Raw genomic sequence first — 18451 nt, forward strand, 5'->3', positions numbered from 1 at the left:
GGGGTCGGCCCACTCAGCCTCAGTGCCCTCCTCTGACCCATTGGCCAGGGATGGGTGCGTGTGCACCAAGCACGTGGTCCCGGCATGAGGTCCTTGGCCACCCTGGCTCAGGTGGGCTCTGAAAGCCCCAGATTGCAAGACGGGACTCCTGGCTGTGGATGGGTTCACAGAATTGTGGAAGATCAGCAGGAAGGGCCTTATGTCAGGTTTTGTTTAAACCCTTTCCATGTCCTGAAAATTCCACGCCAAAAAAAACTGCTGAAACTATTAAATGAAGTCAGCAAAGTTGCAGGAAGCGAAGTCAAATGAACCGTCATGTATGTGTTCACATGATCTCGACAAGGGTGCTGAGGCCACTCACGGGGAAAGAGTCTCCAACAAGTGGTGCTGGGAGGATCTGATAGCCACATGCAGAAGCGAGAAGCTGGTCGCGTACCTTACATCTTGTCCAAAAATTAACTAGACATGGAACAAAGACACAAGGGTAAGATCTGTAGCTGTACGACCTCTGGAAGAAAGCATGGGGAGTTGGAAATGGCAAGGGTTTCCTGGAGAGGACACCAAAAGCACAGGTCACAAAAGCAAAAGTCAGATGGAAGGACATTCATCACAAGCACATTTGTGCATGGAAGGACGCTAATTAAGAGTGAAAAGGCAACCCACGGGAGGGGAGAGAACATTTGCAAGTCTTACATATGATAAGGGCCTCCTACCCAGACAGAATAAAGAACTCCTACAACTTAACAATAAAAAGTCAAATACCACCATTAAAAACGGGCAAAGGGGCCGGGTGTGGTGGCTTATGCCTGTAATCCCAGCACTTTGGGAGACCAAGGTGGGAGGACCGTCTGAGGTCAGGAGTTCGAGACCATCCTGGCCAACATAGTGAAACCCTGTTTCCATTAAAAATATTTTTTAAAAAAATCAGTTGGGCATGGTGGTGCATGCCTGTAGTCCCAGCTACTTGGGAGGCTGAGGTGGGAGAATCACTTGAATCCAGGAGGTGGAGGCTGCAGTGAGCTGGGAATGTGCCACTGCACTCCAGCCTGGGCAACAGAGTGAGACTCCATCTAAAAAAAAAAAAAAGAAAAAAAAAATGGGCAAAGGACTTGAATCGACAATTCTCAAAAGCAAATGCAAATGGCCAATAGGCCCAGGAAAAGATGCTCCACATCACTACCCATCAGAGGCACGCAAACCCAAGTCACAGTGAGTTATCACTTTGTGCCCATGAGGATGACAATTATAAAAATAAGAAAAAGAAAGTAACGAGTGTTGGTGAGGATGTGGAGAAACTGGAACCCTTGTGTATTGTTGGTGGAAATGGAAAATGATGCAAGCACTGTGGAAAACAGGGTGGCAGTTCTTTAAAACATTAAAAATACAACTTCCATGTGATCCAGCAACCCCACTTCTGGGTATACACCCAAAGGAATTGAAAGGAGGGATTCGAAGAGGTATTTGCACACTCATATTCACAGGGTTATTCACAATCGCCAAGAGGTAGACGCAACCCAAGTGTCCATCGGCAGAGGATGAACAAGCGGGGCATAGTGGCTCACACCTGTAATCCCAGTACTTGGGGAGGCCAAGGCAGGAGGACTGCTTGAGCCCAGGAGTCTGAGACCAGCCTGGGCAACATAGGGAGGCCTTGTCTCTACAAAAAAATTTTAGAGTTAGCTGGGCTTGGTGGCATGTGCCTGTAATCCCAGCTACTTGGAAGGCTGAAGGGGGAGGATCACTTGAGCCCAGGAGGTTGAGGCAGTGAGCTGAGATCGCACCGCTGCACTCCAGCCTGGGTGACAGAGTAAGACTCTGTCTGAAATAAAATAAAATAAAATTTTAAAAAACCACACCAAAAACAGATGATGAACAGACAAAAAGTGTTCTATCCACACGAAGGAATGTTATTCAGCCTTAAAAAGGAAGGAACTTCGGATGCATAACACAACACAGACCAACACATTATAAACACATCACACTAAGTGAAGGCAGCCAGTCACAGAAGGACAAGTCCTGTCTGATTCCACTCATATGAGATCCCTGGAGTCACCAAATTCGTAGATATCAAGAGCAGAATGGAAGGCACAGGGGCTGGGGAGAGGGGAAGGGAGTTGCCTCAATGGGGACAGAGCTTCAGTTTCACAAAATGACATTCTGGAGGTTTGTTTCCCAACAATGTGAACGTACTTAACACTACCGAACTGTACACTTAAACTAACACACCAGCCAACAAACCAACTCCCTTTCTTCATGGGAAACTGAGGCTAGGAACTAAGTGACCGGCACTTTCTCGACATCCTGGGCCACAGGGACACAGGAGCCAGGGGAGATGGGAATTCGGGGAATGTGAGGGAATGGCCCCGGGCCGGACAGGAAGCTGCAGCCTGTGTCCAACAGAAGGTCAAGGAAACAGCAGAGAGACTGGGGGAAAGGCGGTACTTAAAAAGAGAACAGCAGAGAATGTTCCAGAAGTGAAGATGGTCGTTCATGAGCTGTCAGACTGCAGAAAGCACAGTGGGTACCAAACAGGATAAATACCAGTGAATCCCTGCATGGTGGAAATCACAGAAAGAGGCCGGGCGCGGTGGCTCACGCCTGCAATCCCAGCACTTTGAGAGGCCGAGTCGGGCGGATCACTTGAGGCCAGGAGTTTGAGACCAGCCTGGCCAACACGGCGAAACCCCATCTCTACTAAAAATACAAAAATTAGCTGGCTGTGGTGATGGGCACCTGTAGTCCCAGCTACTTGGGAGGCTGAGGCAGAAGAACTGGTTGAACCTGAGAGGCGGAGGCTGTAGTGAGCCAAGGTCGCCCCGCTGCACTCCAGCCTGGGCAACAGAGTGAGACTCCATCTCAAATAAATAAGACAGAGAGAGAGGCCTGAAACCCTGAAACCACCCCTTGGCGTGGCTCTAGTAGATGCTAATCTACTGTAGAAGAATATCTTCGAAGCACAGAGCTTCGAACATAACTGTCAGCCTGGAAACCCACATCCTGCAGGGGTGGGAGGAGTGAGGTGAATCGACAATGTTCTCAGACCCAGACAGAGCTTATTAAGCACGATTCTTGTTGAAAGAATCTGTAGGGGATGCACCTTCAAGCCTGGGCCTCTGACCTCACCTGGGTGCAGCTTGAGGGTCGGACCAGAGCAGATACCTGGCCAGGTGGGGGGTTGAGCTGGGAGGGAGGAAGACCAACGTGAGGGGAACTCTGCCTCCTTTTTAGGAAAAGATGCTTTGAAATCAAACCCATGAAGGGTGGGGCTACAGGGGACCTCTCCACCCATGGAACTAATCAGTCCCCTGGAGTGACATGTCTGTTATTATCAGATGTAGCTCTGCAAATAAAGGGTTGGGGCAGGGGTCCTTTGTGACAGCGTGGACCCTGCTGGGAGCTAAGTCCCCTTCCTGCTTGGCCCTGGCTGGGGGCAAGGGCTCAGGACCCACAGGGCTGTCTGTTGCCCATCTTCCCAGTGGCCAGGCGCTGTTCCCAGCCAGTCGGCCTGGACAGGAGGGGAATGATTCCTGAAGCCAGCAGAGCCACCTGCCATTGGTGGCCTTTGCTGGGGCTCAGACTCCTGGACTGTAGGTTGTGATGAGAGAGGATCCCTCTGTGGAGACAGATCATGTGGGGTGGGGCTGAGGCCCGCCGAGTCCCCCACACTTAGGCAAGCGTCACTACTATGACCATGGCTATCTCCCTCCAAATTGGCCTGAGGACCCTCTCTTTTTGGAAGGTTCTGGAGGTCAGACCCTTCCAGGCCCTGGAGGGAGTTCTGTGGGATGCCATTGGGATGTCCCCAAGGATGAGAGGACCCCCGCCCTGCCTGTCCCATTCCATTCAGGCCACTTGGGTGGCAAGTGTCGGTCAGTGGGCAGGTGCAGGAAGCCGCCCTCCCTGGGCCACACAGCACTGGTACCCATTCCCACCAGCCTCCACCACAGTGGCCAGCAGGCTCGAGGCTCATCTGCTGCAAGGGTTCTAGGATTCAGACCATGATCCCCCAAGCAGGGCACCTGGCATGAGGACTCGGGACTAAAGGAGACCAGAAGGCCTCTGGTGCAGCCCAAGTCTGTCTGACCTCCTCCTCCCCTCCTGTCTCCTGCCCTCTTTCTCCCCCGCAGCAAGTCACAGAAGCCAGAATTCCTCTTTCCCCAGGTGGGTCATGGACAGCAGAGGCCCTCTCCCCCAAAGCCAGCCATGAGACCTAGAAATACAATTCAAGCCTTCCCCACTTTTCTGGGGAGGAGCTGGTCATAAAGATGTTCTCCGCCCACCTTGTCTGACTGTGGGTCATAAGACCCTTGCTCCAGGGGTCCTGCCCCATGCCTGGGAGTGAGAAGCACTGCATGGAGAGGCCAAGGGGGAGCTGCACAGCTGGCCTTGCCGGCCTCCCTGCAGTCCATCCCCACAGGCATCCCCTGCCGTCTGACACATGCCCAAACAGCTCCCCATTCTTCACCGACCTTAAGCATAGGAACCGTCTTCCCTGGGTCTCTGGGTCCCCCTTTCTGATGGCTCCCATGTCACATGAAGCTTTGATTAAATATATCTGGTGTGCTTTTCTCTTGTGAACCTGTCTTTTGTTACAGGGCTGTCTCCCGTGCCCCTGATAATGGGTGAGGGGAGGGGTCACACCTTTTCTTTCCTTACAAGCGCAAGATGAGAACCTGGAACCAATTGCCCCTGAAGTCTCCAAGGCCCCCAGCTCAAGGCCCTCTGCACCCAGTTCTGCATGAGGTCACTTGCCCCAGACAGAAGCAGCAAACCCAGGGCAGATCGAAGCTTCCCACCACCCACTCCACAAACACCCTCGCTCCAACTTCCCCTTGGGGCCCAGGCACTTCACACTATCACGGCAGCAGCTTGACCCGTGACAGGGAACACGGTGCCCCAGCCTGCAGCCACCAGTCTCTCTGCGCTGCCTCAGGGAACCTGCCCGAGATATCGGGTATCTGTCTCAGGCCTCAGCAAATCTGCACGGGTTCTGTAAAGCGAGTGTTCAGGCAGTGGCTGGAACTCAGTTGGTCTCTGACTGGCATGTCATGGTTATCTAACGTGTGTGGGTGCAGGACTGCTCCATCCTGAACTAATCAAATCCTAACAGTGCCGCGACTAGGACTTCTTGCTGTCAGGAAAAGACATTCAATTTCCTTTTGAGCTGAAATTAATTTTCAGAGAAAATCACTTTATCGCCGTGCCCCCACGGAGTGCTCCCAGCCCAGCATACTGCTTCGCAGCAGGGCCTGTCCTCGGCAGGGGCTCTCGGAACACCGTGTCTGGCCGAGCGGAGCTCTGGGAGACACGCCGGGAGAGCACTGACCCACGGGGAATCTTGCTGGCCTCGAGGCAGATATTTGGGGAGCAAGAACAGCTGGTCTGCTGGCTGCTGAACGGACAATAACTTCTCCCCACCCTGCTTCCTCCTCTAGCAGTGCAGGGATCATGGCAGCCAGGGTCAGATCCCAGCCTCTCAGAGAAGAATCACTGTACAACAGCAGCAGTGCTCAGCTGGGAACCGTGCCCAATTCGTCCGGTGGTGAGGAGGGTCTTTGGGCAGCGGGCAGCGCCCGCTCTCACACCCGGGGCCCGGGTCTGCAGCTCTGGCCCTTGTCCTCATCGGCCCTTGCATCTGCTTTCAACCCAGAGGTTCCGCTGAGTGCGCAGGCATGCGCATTCGTCTCCTCCATCTGCTTGGCTGGAACCCAACTGATCGCCTATAAATACCTGGCTCAGGCCCACACTCCAGCCCAGCGTTTCTTCACATTGACGGATATGTCATCAACACATTTTTAAGCCAGCACAAGATATTATTTAGGAGAATATGAAATTCTCCCTGGATTCAGAGAATCCAGAGTGTCTGGACAGACTTATGGAAAGGCCCGGAAAGAATTTTAGACATTGTGCTAGACTTCGTGCTACAGGTGCGGACACTGAGGCCCAGAGAGGCGTCCCGCAGAAGGACGGGGCAGGATGGGAAGCCAGGCTTCTGGCCTGAGCTCCAATGAGCCTTGGGTAACATGGACGCTTTGGTCCCGAACCCCCCAGTGTCTGTGGCTGACTCAACTCCCATCTCCCACCTGCCTGTGAGGCCCCCCTACAGGGGGAGCTGGCCGTGGCCAGTGGCTGTATCCCCACCTGTCTTGCTGGCCAAGAAATGGGGAGGGCACTGTGTCCCAGGCTGGGCCCACCTGGGAGCGTGTGGCCCTGGCCACTTTGAGGGACAGCCTCCCAGGTCAGCAAAAACTGTAACATTGACACTAAGGGCCCAGAACCTCTGCTCTCCTGGCCCACACCTCCCCAGGGCCCTCAAGAGAAGGCAGAGGTCACTGAGGACAGGATCCCTGGCCGCTCTGTCCTCCACACACTCCTCAAGTCCCCGGCTTCATCTCATGGGATCTGGACCCACCGGCCACCCAGCAACTTCAAGCCCCTGAGGGCCACAGTCGTCCTCCAGACACACGCCGACCTGGCCGCCAGGCCCACACTGGCCGCTCCAGACACACGCCGACCTGGCCGCCAGGCCCACACTGGCCGCTCCAGACACACGCAGACCTGGCCGCCAGGCCCACACTGGCCACTCCAGAGAGTCTCTGGGAGGACAAGGAGGGAGAGGGATCAGAAGCCAGTGGAGCTGCACTCAGTGCTGGGCATCGGGGTCTCTAGGTGAAGATGGTTAGCCCCAGCTCACCCCCAGCCTGTCCCCGATGGACCCCATGGACTCCAAGAACATGAGCATGGGAATGACCCCACAGAGCCGGCCACTCAGCCCAGGTGACAGTAAATCTGTGTGCGCTAAGGTCGTCTGTCTTCCTAAGGAGTGTAGCCCTGGGGCACTGGCTGTCGGCAGGGACGAGCTCCTGGCTGGGGCTGTGGGGGGATGGAAGCCTGCCCTCAGCACCGGGGACATCTGCCGCCCTGGTCCTGCCATGGGGGCTGGGAGGTGTCGGGATGGGGCCCACAGGGATGGGGAGAATGCTGGTGAGTAGTGGGCGGAGCAGGGGCAGCTGATGTGGGCTCCCGGCTCGTCCACAGGCCCCTGGGGTCAGTCCCAGGGCAGAGCCCCCCAACATGGGCCACACTTTGTTCCCAGCCGAGAAGTCGAGACACTCGGGGCCTTGCCCCACCCTGTCTGTTTCTTGCCAACATTCAGTTCTCTGTGGCCATCTTTGTGGGACTCTCGGTTCCATGAGAACCCGTTGGCCTGGGGTCACCACTCACCCTGCCTAGGACCTCTCTCCAGTACAGGCTGGGCTGTGGCTGCAGCTCCCTTCCTGGGCCCCAACCTCACTCGGGGTCTGAGCCCATTGAGGGCAGGAGGCACATCTTCCATCCTGGGACCCCAGTCCAGCACCCAGCAGGCTCCCAGGCAGCACGTCCAGAGTTCACTCCAGAGTCTCTCGAGCGCTGGTGAGGGAGAGGACGAGAAGCACAGTACTGGGAACGGATCCTTAAGTTTAGTAAAACACTAGTGCTTGACTGAGAGTCCCAAGTGGCCCAACGCGAGCTGACGGTGCTGGGAGGTACGCCATGGATAACTGCCACGGCCGGTGCGCAGCGTGTTTCCCAGCAGCTGGGCCTCCTTATGTGTGCAGCACCTCCCCACCGCCTGTTTCCTGTGTCCCCACGATCGCTCACGCCAGCTGACGCTCATGTCCCACCTCCCCTGTGTTTCCCCTCCCTCCCATCCCACAGGCAGGGACCCCAGCCTAGAAAGCACTGTGCTTCTCTCCCACTCCACCTGAGACCTAGGATAGCACTGGGTAAGCGAGGGGTGCAGCAATACCGAGGACAGAGAAGAACACACCACAGAGTGACCCGGGACCATGAACCGCACACACCTCCGACCTGGTGGGCCCAGCTCTACCCTCTCTCAGACCAATAGTCAGCATCTATTGGGAGGATGGTGTTCAAGGGAAGTTCCTCCTGGGGCCACTTCCAAAGCAAAGAGGTGGACCCGGTGTGAAATGCATGCCCAGGGCACTGGAGATGCAGCTGAGGGCGTTCCAAGTGGTTCTCGGGGATCGTTCAAAGGAACAGGAGAATAGTCACAACATTCGGAGAATAAAGCAGTGTGTACAGACTGCATGGGATACCCTGATTACGTTTTAAAATCCACAGATAGTCACAGATGACGGAAAGAAGATGGCGGGCAACACACTCAACTGTCAACCTTGGTTTCTCTGGGGATGGGATTAGAGGGGTTTTCGCTAACTCGTTGGCAGGCTATGAATGTCCCCAACAGTCCTCTGAGATGCCGCTGACCACCATGTCCCAGCCAGACGAGCTTCGTGCCGCAGCTCATGAGACCTGCGCACAGACCCAGCATCCTTGTTCTGAGGGGGCAAGGGTCGTGCCCAAAGTGGGCTTGCTAGAAGCGAGGTCTGCACTCAGCCCCTGTGCTGAAACCCATGTGCAGTGATGGCTGGAAACCGAGCAATGAGCAGTATTTTATGCAGCCGTGATGTGCTTTTTATAACACCAGTGATTTTACACCAATGAGCAGGAGACTGTGGGGAGAGGTGGCCCCTGCACCCCCTGCACGCCCCCCCCCCCCACGCTGTGTTTGGCCTGGCCTGTTCCTCTGCGGGACGTCATCCCGGAAGCAGAGCCTTTGGGTCAGCTCAGCAAGCACCTGGCCTGGCCTGGCTCCTAGGCCACACAGGTGGAGGCTGACCCAGGCAGCCACTGCCTAGGCTTGGGGAGGCCGCCAGGGCCAGGAAAGGGCTAGCCCCAGGGGAGGGGAGGCAGCTGGAGCCGCCTGTCTGAGAACAAGTCCCAGCGGCTTGCTGGAGTGGCCGTGCGGGTGGGGGCGAGGCTGCTGGGCCTCAAATGGGAGGGGACATGTTCCCACCTGGTCGTCTCCCCCTCCTGTAGCCAAACCAGACAGAGGCAGCACCTATGCCAAGCCTCAGCAAGGTGGGAGAACCCGCAGCCCCCCTCCCCTTCTGCAAACCAGAACCCAGCTGCAGACAAAGCTGGATGCTGCTTGGACCCCGGCCTGCTGGAGCTGGAGTCGGGCCATCTGAAGGCCGTGTGGCCTGGATCCAGCTGTGCTGCTCTCTCTGAGTGCCCACCCTCTCTGGTCCCAGCAGGCAGCTTTGCACCAGAGGCAGGAAGCAAGCTAGACACAGCCGGCCCTGCTTCCTGCCCCTGCGCAGCCTCTGGAGAGGGGAGGTGAGAGTAGAGCCGCCGGGATCTCCCTAGTTTCTGGCCGCCTCCTCCCTGACAGTCATCGCCACGTTGTTTATCTGCTAACAGAACCCAGATTTGTCCCCCAGGACCTCCAGTCCCTCTGCAGGCCAGGACCTCGCTCCTCCCCAACCTTCCTTAGCATTTTCCCCACCCAAACCCCAGACGAACATACAGGAAGGAGAGACAGGGAGCTGCCTCCAAATGCGGCCGTGCACCCGCCCACCCGCTCCTGAAGGCCACATCCGTGTCACTGACACATATCGGGGGCTTTCTGGGTTTCTTTAGCCGGGTGGCCCTGAGCAGCCTGGCCCATCCAGCCTCTCTGAGCTCCATCTGGGTAACATCTGTCACGCAGGGCGACATCTCCTCCAGCATGAGCGCTGGAGGGCTCTGGAGGCCCGGCGCCCGCTGCCACTACATGGCTTACAGCCCTGCAAACAAGCAGGGTGGTCATGCACCGAGGTTCTCAATGGGCGATCCTGCCCCCAGCCGACCCTTGGCCATGTCTGAACACACTTGTGGCTGTCACAACGGTGGGTGCCGCTGGCACGTAGTGGGTGGCAGCCAGGGAGGCGGCCACACACCTGTGTCACACAGGAGGGCCCTCACAGCAGAGAGGATCTGCTCCAAAACGTCAGTAGTGCTGAGGTTGGGAGACCCTGTAACAGAGCCGCCCGCGCTGCGGTGAGGATTACATGGGGAAGTGTGCTGTGATGTTCTCGGAACAGTGTCTGGCACACAGGAAGCCCTCGGCAAACAGGGGCTGCTGTGTTTACCATCCTCATCTCAGCCTCGAGAAGCCAAAGCAGATGCCAAGATGCCTGTTTTCCAACAAGGAAATAAAGCCCAGAAGAGGGACGTGCTGGCCCAGAACTAGAACCTGGGCCCTGATTCTGGTCTCCGAGGGAGCCTCCTGCCTGGGGCCGGCTCCCATGGAGTGCTGGCTCCGGACACCACCACCATCTTAGAAGGGACGGGCCCTGGCCCCCAGGATAGAGGCTTTCTAGAGCTGGCAGGGGACGTGTGGGGTGCTGTTTGGGGACTGGCTGTGCTCCCACCCCAGCAGCCCCTCCTCCCACACCCACAATGGCAGCTGGGAGGCTGCCACACGGAGCTCTCCGGAGCCGGCTACTGCTCAGCAGAGCTCGGCCCTCCCGTTTCCAGGAGGTCACTCGGCCTCGGGAGGGCTGCCCTGCACCTTTCAGGAGGGGATACAATAGGTGGCGATGCAGGCGGTGAGGCCAAGGCCACCTTCCCTGGGACTGAGTCCCTGGCATGCACCAGGCACCGGGGAGGGATGGAAGACGCCGTGACTTTGATCCACATGACCTCCCCAAGCTCCCAATAGCCTGTAGGAGGGCCGCCTGGTCCCACTGTCCCCCCTTCACAGTTGGGGACCGAGGCCCAGGGAGGCAAAGGAACCTGCCCAAGAGCCCCAAGCCCCCAGATCCCCTGGCGCGCCCCTCACACCATGTTGCCAACCACGACCCAGAGGACGTGGCCAGCTGGAACCTACCAGGTGCCCTGCAGCTCTCAGTAGCTTGTGGGTGGAGAACGGGAAGGCCTCGTTGCTCAGGTCTGCGTCCAGCACCTCCTGCAGAATGGCTCGGCTGCAGGCAAGAGCAAAGTCGCTCAGTCAGCAAGTGCTCACGGGCGGGGCCCGGGTAGGAAAGGCCCCGGGGACCTGCCATGAGTGGGACAAGTCCCTGTCCTCATGAGACAGACGACAATAAACATGGATTAATAAAAATACACCAAGACAGATGTACGTTCCAAATATACATAAGACAGCCACCTTCCAGCGGGGTAACGCTAGGGCTAGCAGGACCCCTGGGGGAGGCCAGACTTGGAGATAGCTCTAACGGGACTCACGATTCTTAGATGGGGAACTGAGGCCAGAGTGGTTATCTAACCATAGAACGCCTTTGAAGCCCACAGGCCAGGAGGAACAGAGCATCTGGGCCAGGTCCAAAATCCACATCCCCAGGCCCCTCCAGGTTTCCAACTCTTCAGAGGCCAGAGGGGCCTCAGCTGCTGCTTCGGTATCCACGGCCCGAGAGAGGAGCTGGCTATGGTGGCCTCAGTACTGTACAGAAGAGTAGAGTAACTTGCCCAAGGCAGAGCTGGATTGAAGCAGATTCCGGCCTTCTCCCAGCCCCCTGCAGAAAGTGCTCTTCCCAGACACCACCCCGCTCTGTTCCCTGACCTAACCCTCCAACCAGGCACCTCAGCCCCAAAGTCCTCTGCCTGACATGGGTGTGAGACACTGAGGCTTCAGACTTGGAGGAGGTAGAGAGCTGGGCTTAGCACCCAGCAGGTGCTAAGAGCCATTTCAACCTCCTAGGGGACTGTCACCTACCGAGGGCAGGGCCGAGTGCCACAGTGCTACGAGGGCCCGGGAATGTTCCTGAGCAGTGGACACTCAGTCCATACTCAACAGTTTGCACAGACTTGCTGGGTCCACCCCTGGTTTATAAGCTCTGCGAGGGCAGGGGTTCACTCCCCACTTTCCCCGCTCCGTGGTACCCAGCACCACATCTACTCTCACACTTGCGCAAGTACCGGAGACCTCACTGGAGCCAACACCCATGGTCTCCAAGGAAGCCCTCACCTCCTGGGCACCGTGCCCACCTCCAGGTCTAGCCCTCTTGTGCCCCTCCACATTCTCACCCCTTCCCCTGTCACCACTTAACCCTTTGTCATCCTTCAGCTCTTGGCTCAGCTGTCACCTCCTCCAGGAAGCCCTCCCTGACTCCCTAGGTCTTGGGCAGGTACTCATTGTCCAAGATCCCACAGTCTCCTGCCAGGGTGTCTCTCACATTGGTTGTACCCACCCCCAATGCATCCACCCCCCAGGAGCTCCGTGCCAACAGCATCCCCCCATCCCAATGTGCCTGGCAAAGAGCAGGCTCTCCGTAAATAGGACTGACTGTGAACACCCTGGCTTGGCACAGCAGGGTGAGGCCCCCATTGCTAGGAGACGCCCCCCCACTTCTGTCCCTCTGGGGTCCCAGCAGGTGTTGAGGCTGCAGGGTGGGCTGCCCAGAAGTACTGCTGACCCTAATTCCAATCGTCGCAGTGCTGGGAGCCACCACCCACGTCAGCCTGAGGTGCTCAGCTGTGGTACAGTTGGCCAAGACCCTTATGTAACCACCCAGCACCCACGTGGTGCCAAGTCCTGGAGAGTGATACCAGCGCCTCAGACCTGACAAGCACATGCTCTCTGCAGCCTTGAGTGGCAGCCACACGGAAGGGACCCTGGGCAGAAGCCTGGAGCTGCCACCTGGTCCAAGGCTTTGAAGGGCTCTGGCCCAGGCTGTGGGCTCAGCAACCTCAGGGGAAGCCCAGTTCCAGGGGTCCACGAGCTTCCCAGTCGGAGGCCCCAGTTCTAGTCCCAGGCCCTGTACTTACCCATCAACCCTACCAAGCCCCAGTCCCTCATCTGTGATGCCGTGGGCCATTGTGAGGAACCAGCAAGAAAGCACACGCAAAGCCCCTGGTGTTAACCACGACCACAGTGATGGCCACTTTGGGGCTGCACGAACCGTCTCTCCCAGCCACGCAAGGATATTGGTTTTGGTTTGTTTCGTTTCATTTTGGCTTGAGACAAGGTCACCCTGTCACCCAGGCTGGTTTGCAGTGGCACAATCACAGCTCACTGCAGCCTTGACCTCCTGGGCTCAAGCGATCCTCCGGCCTTGGGCTCCCAAGTAGCTGCGACTACAGGTGTGCACCACCATGCTGAGCTAATTGAAAAAAAATTTTTTGTTTTTTTAGAGATAGGATCTCGCTATGTTGCTCAGGCTGGTCTCAAACTCCTGGACTCAAGTGATCTTACCACCTCGGCCTCCCAAAGTGCTGGGGTTGCAGGCATGAGCCACCAAGCCCAGCCTCTACCAGCACGAGGCTATTTGAGTTTACATCCACTAGTATTAAAAATGCAGTCGCACTAGCCACATTTCAAAGGCTCAGTAGCCACACAGGGCTTAGTGGCTGCGTGTTGGACCACTAGGCTTGGGACTAGTTATGGAACATTTTCAGAAAGTTCCATGGGGCAGCAGCTCACACAGCCCCTGCTCCATGGTCCAGTGGGTGTGCTGAGCACGTCCTGAATAACAATTCCAAAGGTGCAGTCTTCATCAGCAGCACCAGTATTATTATTCATCTAAGAAACTTTGGGTTATTTTTGAAAGATAGAGGACATTTTGGAGGAGAAAGTTAAGAAATTACCAGGAGGCAGCGAGCTCCTCTTCCCGCCCTGGCTGCCTCCCCCGCCGCCGCCTGGAGCAGCTTATAATGAGGCTGGGCACACCAGCCGCCCCCGGGCCGCACCTTGATCTGTCCGTCTGCCACCTTCTCCCTCCACAGCCCACCTGCCTCCCCCACACTAAAAATATCCCCACTCCCGGTCCAAGGTTGGCGTGGCAATGAAGCCAGAGGATTCCAAAGACCAGGCCTTGACACCCCTCCCTCTACCCCAGAGATGCGGAGGTTGGGGTCACCCAGGTGAGAAATGAAAAGCACATAGCATCGCGGCTGCCTGTGGGCCAGGCTAGGGCCTGCATGATTCCACCGCATCCCAGTCCCTTTCCCTGCCACTGCGGCCAGCACCCTCCACTCTTCGTCATGCACGCGGAAGCTGTCTCTGTCCGCTCCCCTCCCCCTGACCCTCTCAGCACACCCCATCCACTGTCGGGTGCTATGAGCCTCGCCCAGTCCACGGGAACCACCACAACGCCAAACCCTCGGCCATGAGCCGTGTGGACTCAGCTCATCACTCCCTCCTGGACGCCCCTGCCTCGCCTGGCCCGAGGCCCCTCACAGGCCTGCTGGCCCCCTGCCCGCTGGCCCAACAGCAGAGACCCCCCCCCACCCAACCAAAGCCCAAGCCCGACCATGTTCCTCCTCTGCTCAGCACCCCTCCCTCAGAGGAGCAGCCGCTGGGCCTCCAGTATCTCACCCTGCTGCCCTCTGAGCCCGGCTGCTGGCCTGCTCCATCCCAGCCTCAATGCATGCCTCAGACATATGCACTTGCCTGCCACGGGGCCTTTGCACCTGCTGTGGCCGCTGCCGGGAGCAGTTCCCCCAGAGTACCAAGGCTGGGTCACTCGTTTCCTGCAGGGTTCTGCCCAAATGTTTCCTTAAGGCACGCTGGTTTCTATGAGCAGCCTCAAGTCAAACACTTGGCAGACGCCAGTTAATGTTAAAGCACTCGACCCTCTCCGATTCTATCCCTTCATCAGCAAGCACGCGTCTACCGTGTGCCTCTGAGCACCACAGTGCGTATGCTTGGACAGACAGCAACAACTCAGTCCCTTGTAGCCCAAGAGGGGAGCGACTGGCCCAGGACTCAGCGTGGGGTGCCAGGGAAAACGGACCCCACGGCAGGGTCTGAGCACTCCAGCCAGAGGTCTCAGCAGAATCCCAGGCTGACAGGATATCACCCAGACACAGCCCTGCTACGTCAAGTGCTCACCTCGGCGACCTTCAGGCTGGAGACGCATCTCCCCCCACCCCTCCCCACCTCTCCTCCTCTCCTTTCCCGTCCTCTCCCCGAAGCTGCCCCCATCATTTTCCAGAGATAGATCACCCCTTTGATACCCTCCATGTCCCCAGAAGCAGTGCCCTCATCTCTTGCCTCTTCCTCCTGCGCAGTCCAGCAGAGCCACCCTGTCCAGCCCCAAGGCAGATGTGGTGCAGGAAGCACACTGAGATGAGTGTCCTGGCCCCTTAGCATGGGGGGGGAGGGTCACCAATGGAAGGCCTAGACTAGGCCGTTTTCTCACAAAGGGTTTTTAACTCTTGAAAAAGGGTGGCAGTGAGCGTGTGCAGGCTTCTGAGCACAAGGAGGGTGCATCTCCATCAGCCCTGGCACTGACCAGCTGTGTGACCTTGGGCAAATGTCTCTACCTCTCTGTTTCTCAGTTTCTGCATCAGTAAAAATAAGAACAATTATGACCACCTCAAAGGGCTACTATGGGGATGGGAGATGTTGGCTCAGGCTTGGCAAGTAACAGGTCCTCCACTGGTGGCTGCTAACATGATGCCTTTCCTCTCTGTCTCCCACCCCCAGTCCCTTCTCCCAGCCTCCGAAGCACAGTCAGAGGGGTCTTTCCAAGGTGCACACCTGCTCAGCCGTCCTTTTGCCCAAGACTTCTGTGGCTGTGTGTATGAGCCAGCAGCCGAGGGTGTTCCCCGGTCCTGGTTTCTCATGGGTGGGGAACACAGCCCGGCAGGTGTTTATAGAAGGAATGCACGCATGGATAAGCCATGCAGAGACCTTGTCATGGGGGGTGTTTCCGGAGGAGCCAGGGACCCCTCGGTACAGGATATTATTCTGCGTGTGTGGTCAAGGTGGCGTACAGAGATTACCAGGTAGCAGGGCGAACCCTGGCCTGGTTCTGCCCACTTTGGGATGGTGGACGGTAATTCCTAGACTGCACTGCTGATGCAGAGACTGCCATCCCCTCTGGGATCCTGGGGTCCTCAGTGACTGAACATCGTAAATTTCAGTCTGACTCGTGTTACCAGCTTATCTGCATTCCAGTGCTTTGAAGATATTTATTCAGAATGGCATCTCTGGTTTACCAGAGTGCTTAACTATTCAGAATGGCCCATTCTGGACAAGCTGTTCTGCCCAAGGGCCTGTTGGAGGACCTGGGTCTAGGCAGCAGGTGCACCCAGGGGTGGGCTCCCAGTCCTCTCTCACCTGGCTGGGCCCTGGATGCTGATCATGCCCAGGTCCTCGGAGCTGTCGATGAGCTGGCACTGGAACTTCTGGTCCTGCAGCACGGTGGTGATGTGGGACCAGTTGTGCTGGGCCACGGCCCCGCCCACGGCCAGGTAGTAACCATCCCCTGGAAGAGAAGCACCTGGACTTAGAGCAGGATTTCAGGGCCTGGGAGGTAGGGACAGAGAGGGTGACCCACGGGTCTCCCGGCTGAGAAAACAAATGCCCTCTCAGGGGCCTGTGCCTTCACAGTGCCCAGGGACCGTATCTGTCCCTCCCTCGGTCCCCCAGGGCCACGCCTTGTAGAGTATCCTCTGAGCCATGGGGGTTAGGAGAAGGACCTGCTTCTCAACCCCTACCACCCACCCCTCTGCAGACACCTCAAAGGGATGCCCCTACCCTGGGAGGACGGTGTCTTGGGAACACACAGGCCTAGGCCAGCCTGGCCCAGATGCAGTTCTGCGGCTCACCGGCCTTGCTTCTCACCTCTCTGAGCCCCCATTTTCTCATCTGTAAAAGGGGTAGACCCACAACATCTGGTCCCACAGGGCTATTGGAAGCACCCCTTGGACGGGAGACCTCTCAGGGCCCCGGCAGGCCCCAGCCAGGCTGCTCCCTCCCTCCCTCCTCTTCACACCATAAGCACAACAGAGGATGAAGGCAAAGAGACAAGCCAGTCCTCAAGGGGTTCCCCGACACCTGGACTGGGGCTCTTTCTGGACGGCATCCTCAGCTCTATGCCAGACAGACACCCCACCTCACCTCCCCCAACACACACACACACACACACACATACACAGCCACTCTCAGGCCCCTGGCTCCTGGGTGGCCCCACCAGTCTGCAGCCATCCCAGGCCCCTCCCAGGAGGTCTTGGGAGCTACTGAGGCCAGTTGGTGCCCAGGGAGATGGCAGCTGATGGGCCTGGCCTCCTGTGGCCCTGACCATCCATGATCAACTTCCCTGAAAACAAGATGCCAGTCCTGAGGCCAGAGGTCAGTCAGCCCAGGTCCAGGCCTGGCCTGCAAAGCTGACATGGCAGGGAGCAGTGAGAAGGCAAGGTGGCCGGGGACGCGCCATCGGCACTGGGTGTGGGGGGAGCTGTGGGCTGTGCAGCTGACTTTGTGCTTTTCAGTATCATTGGAATGGTTCCCAGGAGCATGTATCCTTCTGTAATCTTACAAAAAGATCAATAAAGATCATTTAAAATTACTTTTAAGATTGACAGCTGCTTTGTACGCCACCTTGATCTCATTGTGTAAATCATCACATTCTCTCGGCTTCGTGGTGATCTGATGCAGCATGGGTAGGTAGCACACGTATTCAATACATGCATATTTAATGCCCATGCATATTCATAACTCAAACAGTAAAGTTTTGAAGCCTGAAAGTAAAGCAAAGCCCACATGGTGGTTTTCTCCTGTTGAGTGGTGTCCCCAGGACCCGCAGAGCCCTGGGGGATGTGACTCACTGTGCTAACTCCACACCCACCAAGTGCAAACCTTCCCAGCAACCAGCACCGCCGATCCCCAGCCCTCAGCTCTAGGAATCCACCAGAATCCTCTAGAAAGCTAATTGTGCACCACTGGGAGATGGCTCAGCGTTGAAAGCTGAGCCTGACAGCTTTCCCTTATGAGGGAGGACGAGCAAGGTCCTCATTCCCCAGCCAGGGAAACTGAGGCTCAGGGAGGCTGCTCCCCAGCCCTCCCAGCACCCCCAGACTCTGACGCAATTCTCCATCGCAGCTCCAGGAGGTGCGTCTTCCTCACTCCATTTCACAGATGGGGGAAACTGAGGCTCAGGGAGGCAGGTCGCTGAGCCAGGCAGTGGCAGGGCCTGGCCAGGATTTTGATGACCTGTGTCCTCATTTTGGCCCCTCTACTGTCTCCCTAGCTAGACTCACTAAGTCTGCGGCTATGGGCTGTGCCTGGGCCGCCCCTCTACTGGGGGCTGATGCCCAGCTCCTTACAGGCATCACTCCTCTCAGCTCAGAGATGCCATTTCAGCTGAATGACCCAGAGAGGACCAGCGATGGGCAGGTCACACTGGTTCTCACCTCTATACCCTTGTAGCCAGCAGCTCCTACCCATCCTTCCAAGCTCAGGCCGGCCATCTCCTCCAGGAAACCTTGCTCACCCCGGCTCAGCGGCTTCACATGGCTTTCCCTAACACCTCGCTCTTTCCCATCCCCTTACATGTCCCCCTCCAGGTGTTACGGGGCCCTTCCTGCCCCCGTCCGGACATACAGTCCACTGTGGGGTCCCTGAAGCTCCACCGGCCTCCTTCAGCTCCTCCCGACTCTGGCTGCCCTGGCGCTGCCGCACAGTACAGGCTCCACAATGACTGTTGAGGGAACGAGTGAAGGAACGAGCTCACGGATCCATGAAGCACAGGCGCTCTGGCTCAGCCCATGGCTCTCTCAGCCTCCACGTCAGCAACGGCAGGAGGGAAGAGGTGGGCAAGCTCTGTGCACCCCATAGGACCCCTCACTCATGCTCGCAGCCTCATCTCCGCCACCAGCCTCG

General features: G+C 57.3%; 1 protein-coding gene across 6 annotated transcripts in view; it reads right to left on the reverse strand.

Moving 5' to 3' along the window:
- SARDH (sarcosine dehydrogenase) overlaps window positions 1-18451 on the reverse strand; it is a 76190-nt gene that overhangs the window by 11453 nt on the left and 46286 nt on the right. For 5 of the 6 annotated variants that reach the window (NM_001131712.1, XM_054519373.2, XM_054519371.2 and 2 more), the window contains 2 exon segments: window positions 10715-10808; window positions 15908-16055. In NM_001131712.1, the coding sequence (NP_001125184.1) occupies window positions 10715-10808; window positions 15908-16055 (242 nt within the window). 6 annotated transcript variants of the gene reach the window in all.

This window comes from Pongo abelii, chromosome 13 (genome assembly GCF_028885655.2).
Source record: "Pongo abelii isolate AG06213 chromosome 13, NHGRI_mPonAbe1-v2.0_pri, whole genome shotgun sequence".
Classification (NCBI taxonomy): Eukaryota; Metazoa; Chordata; class Mammalia; order Primates; family Hominidae; genus Pongo; species Pongo abelii.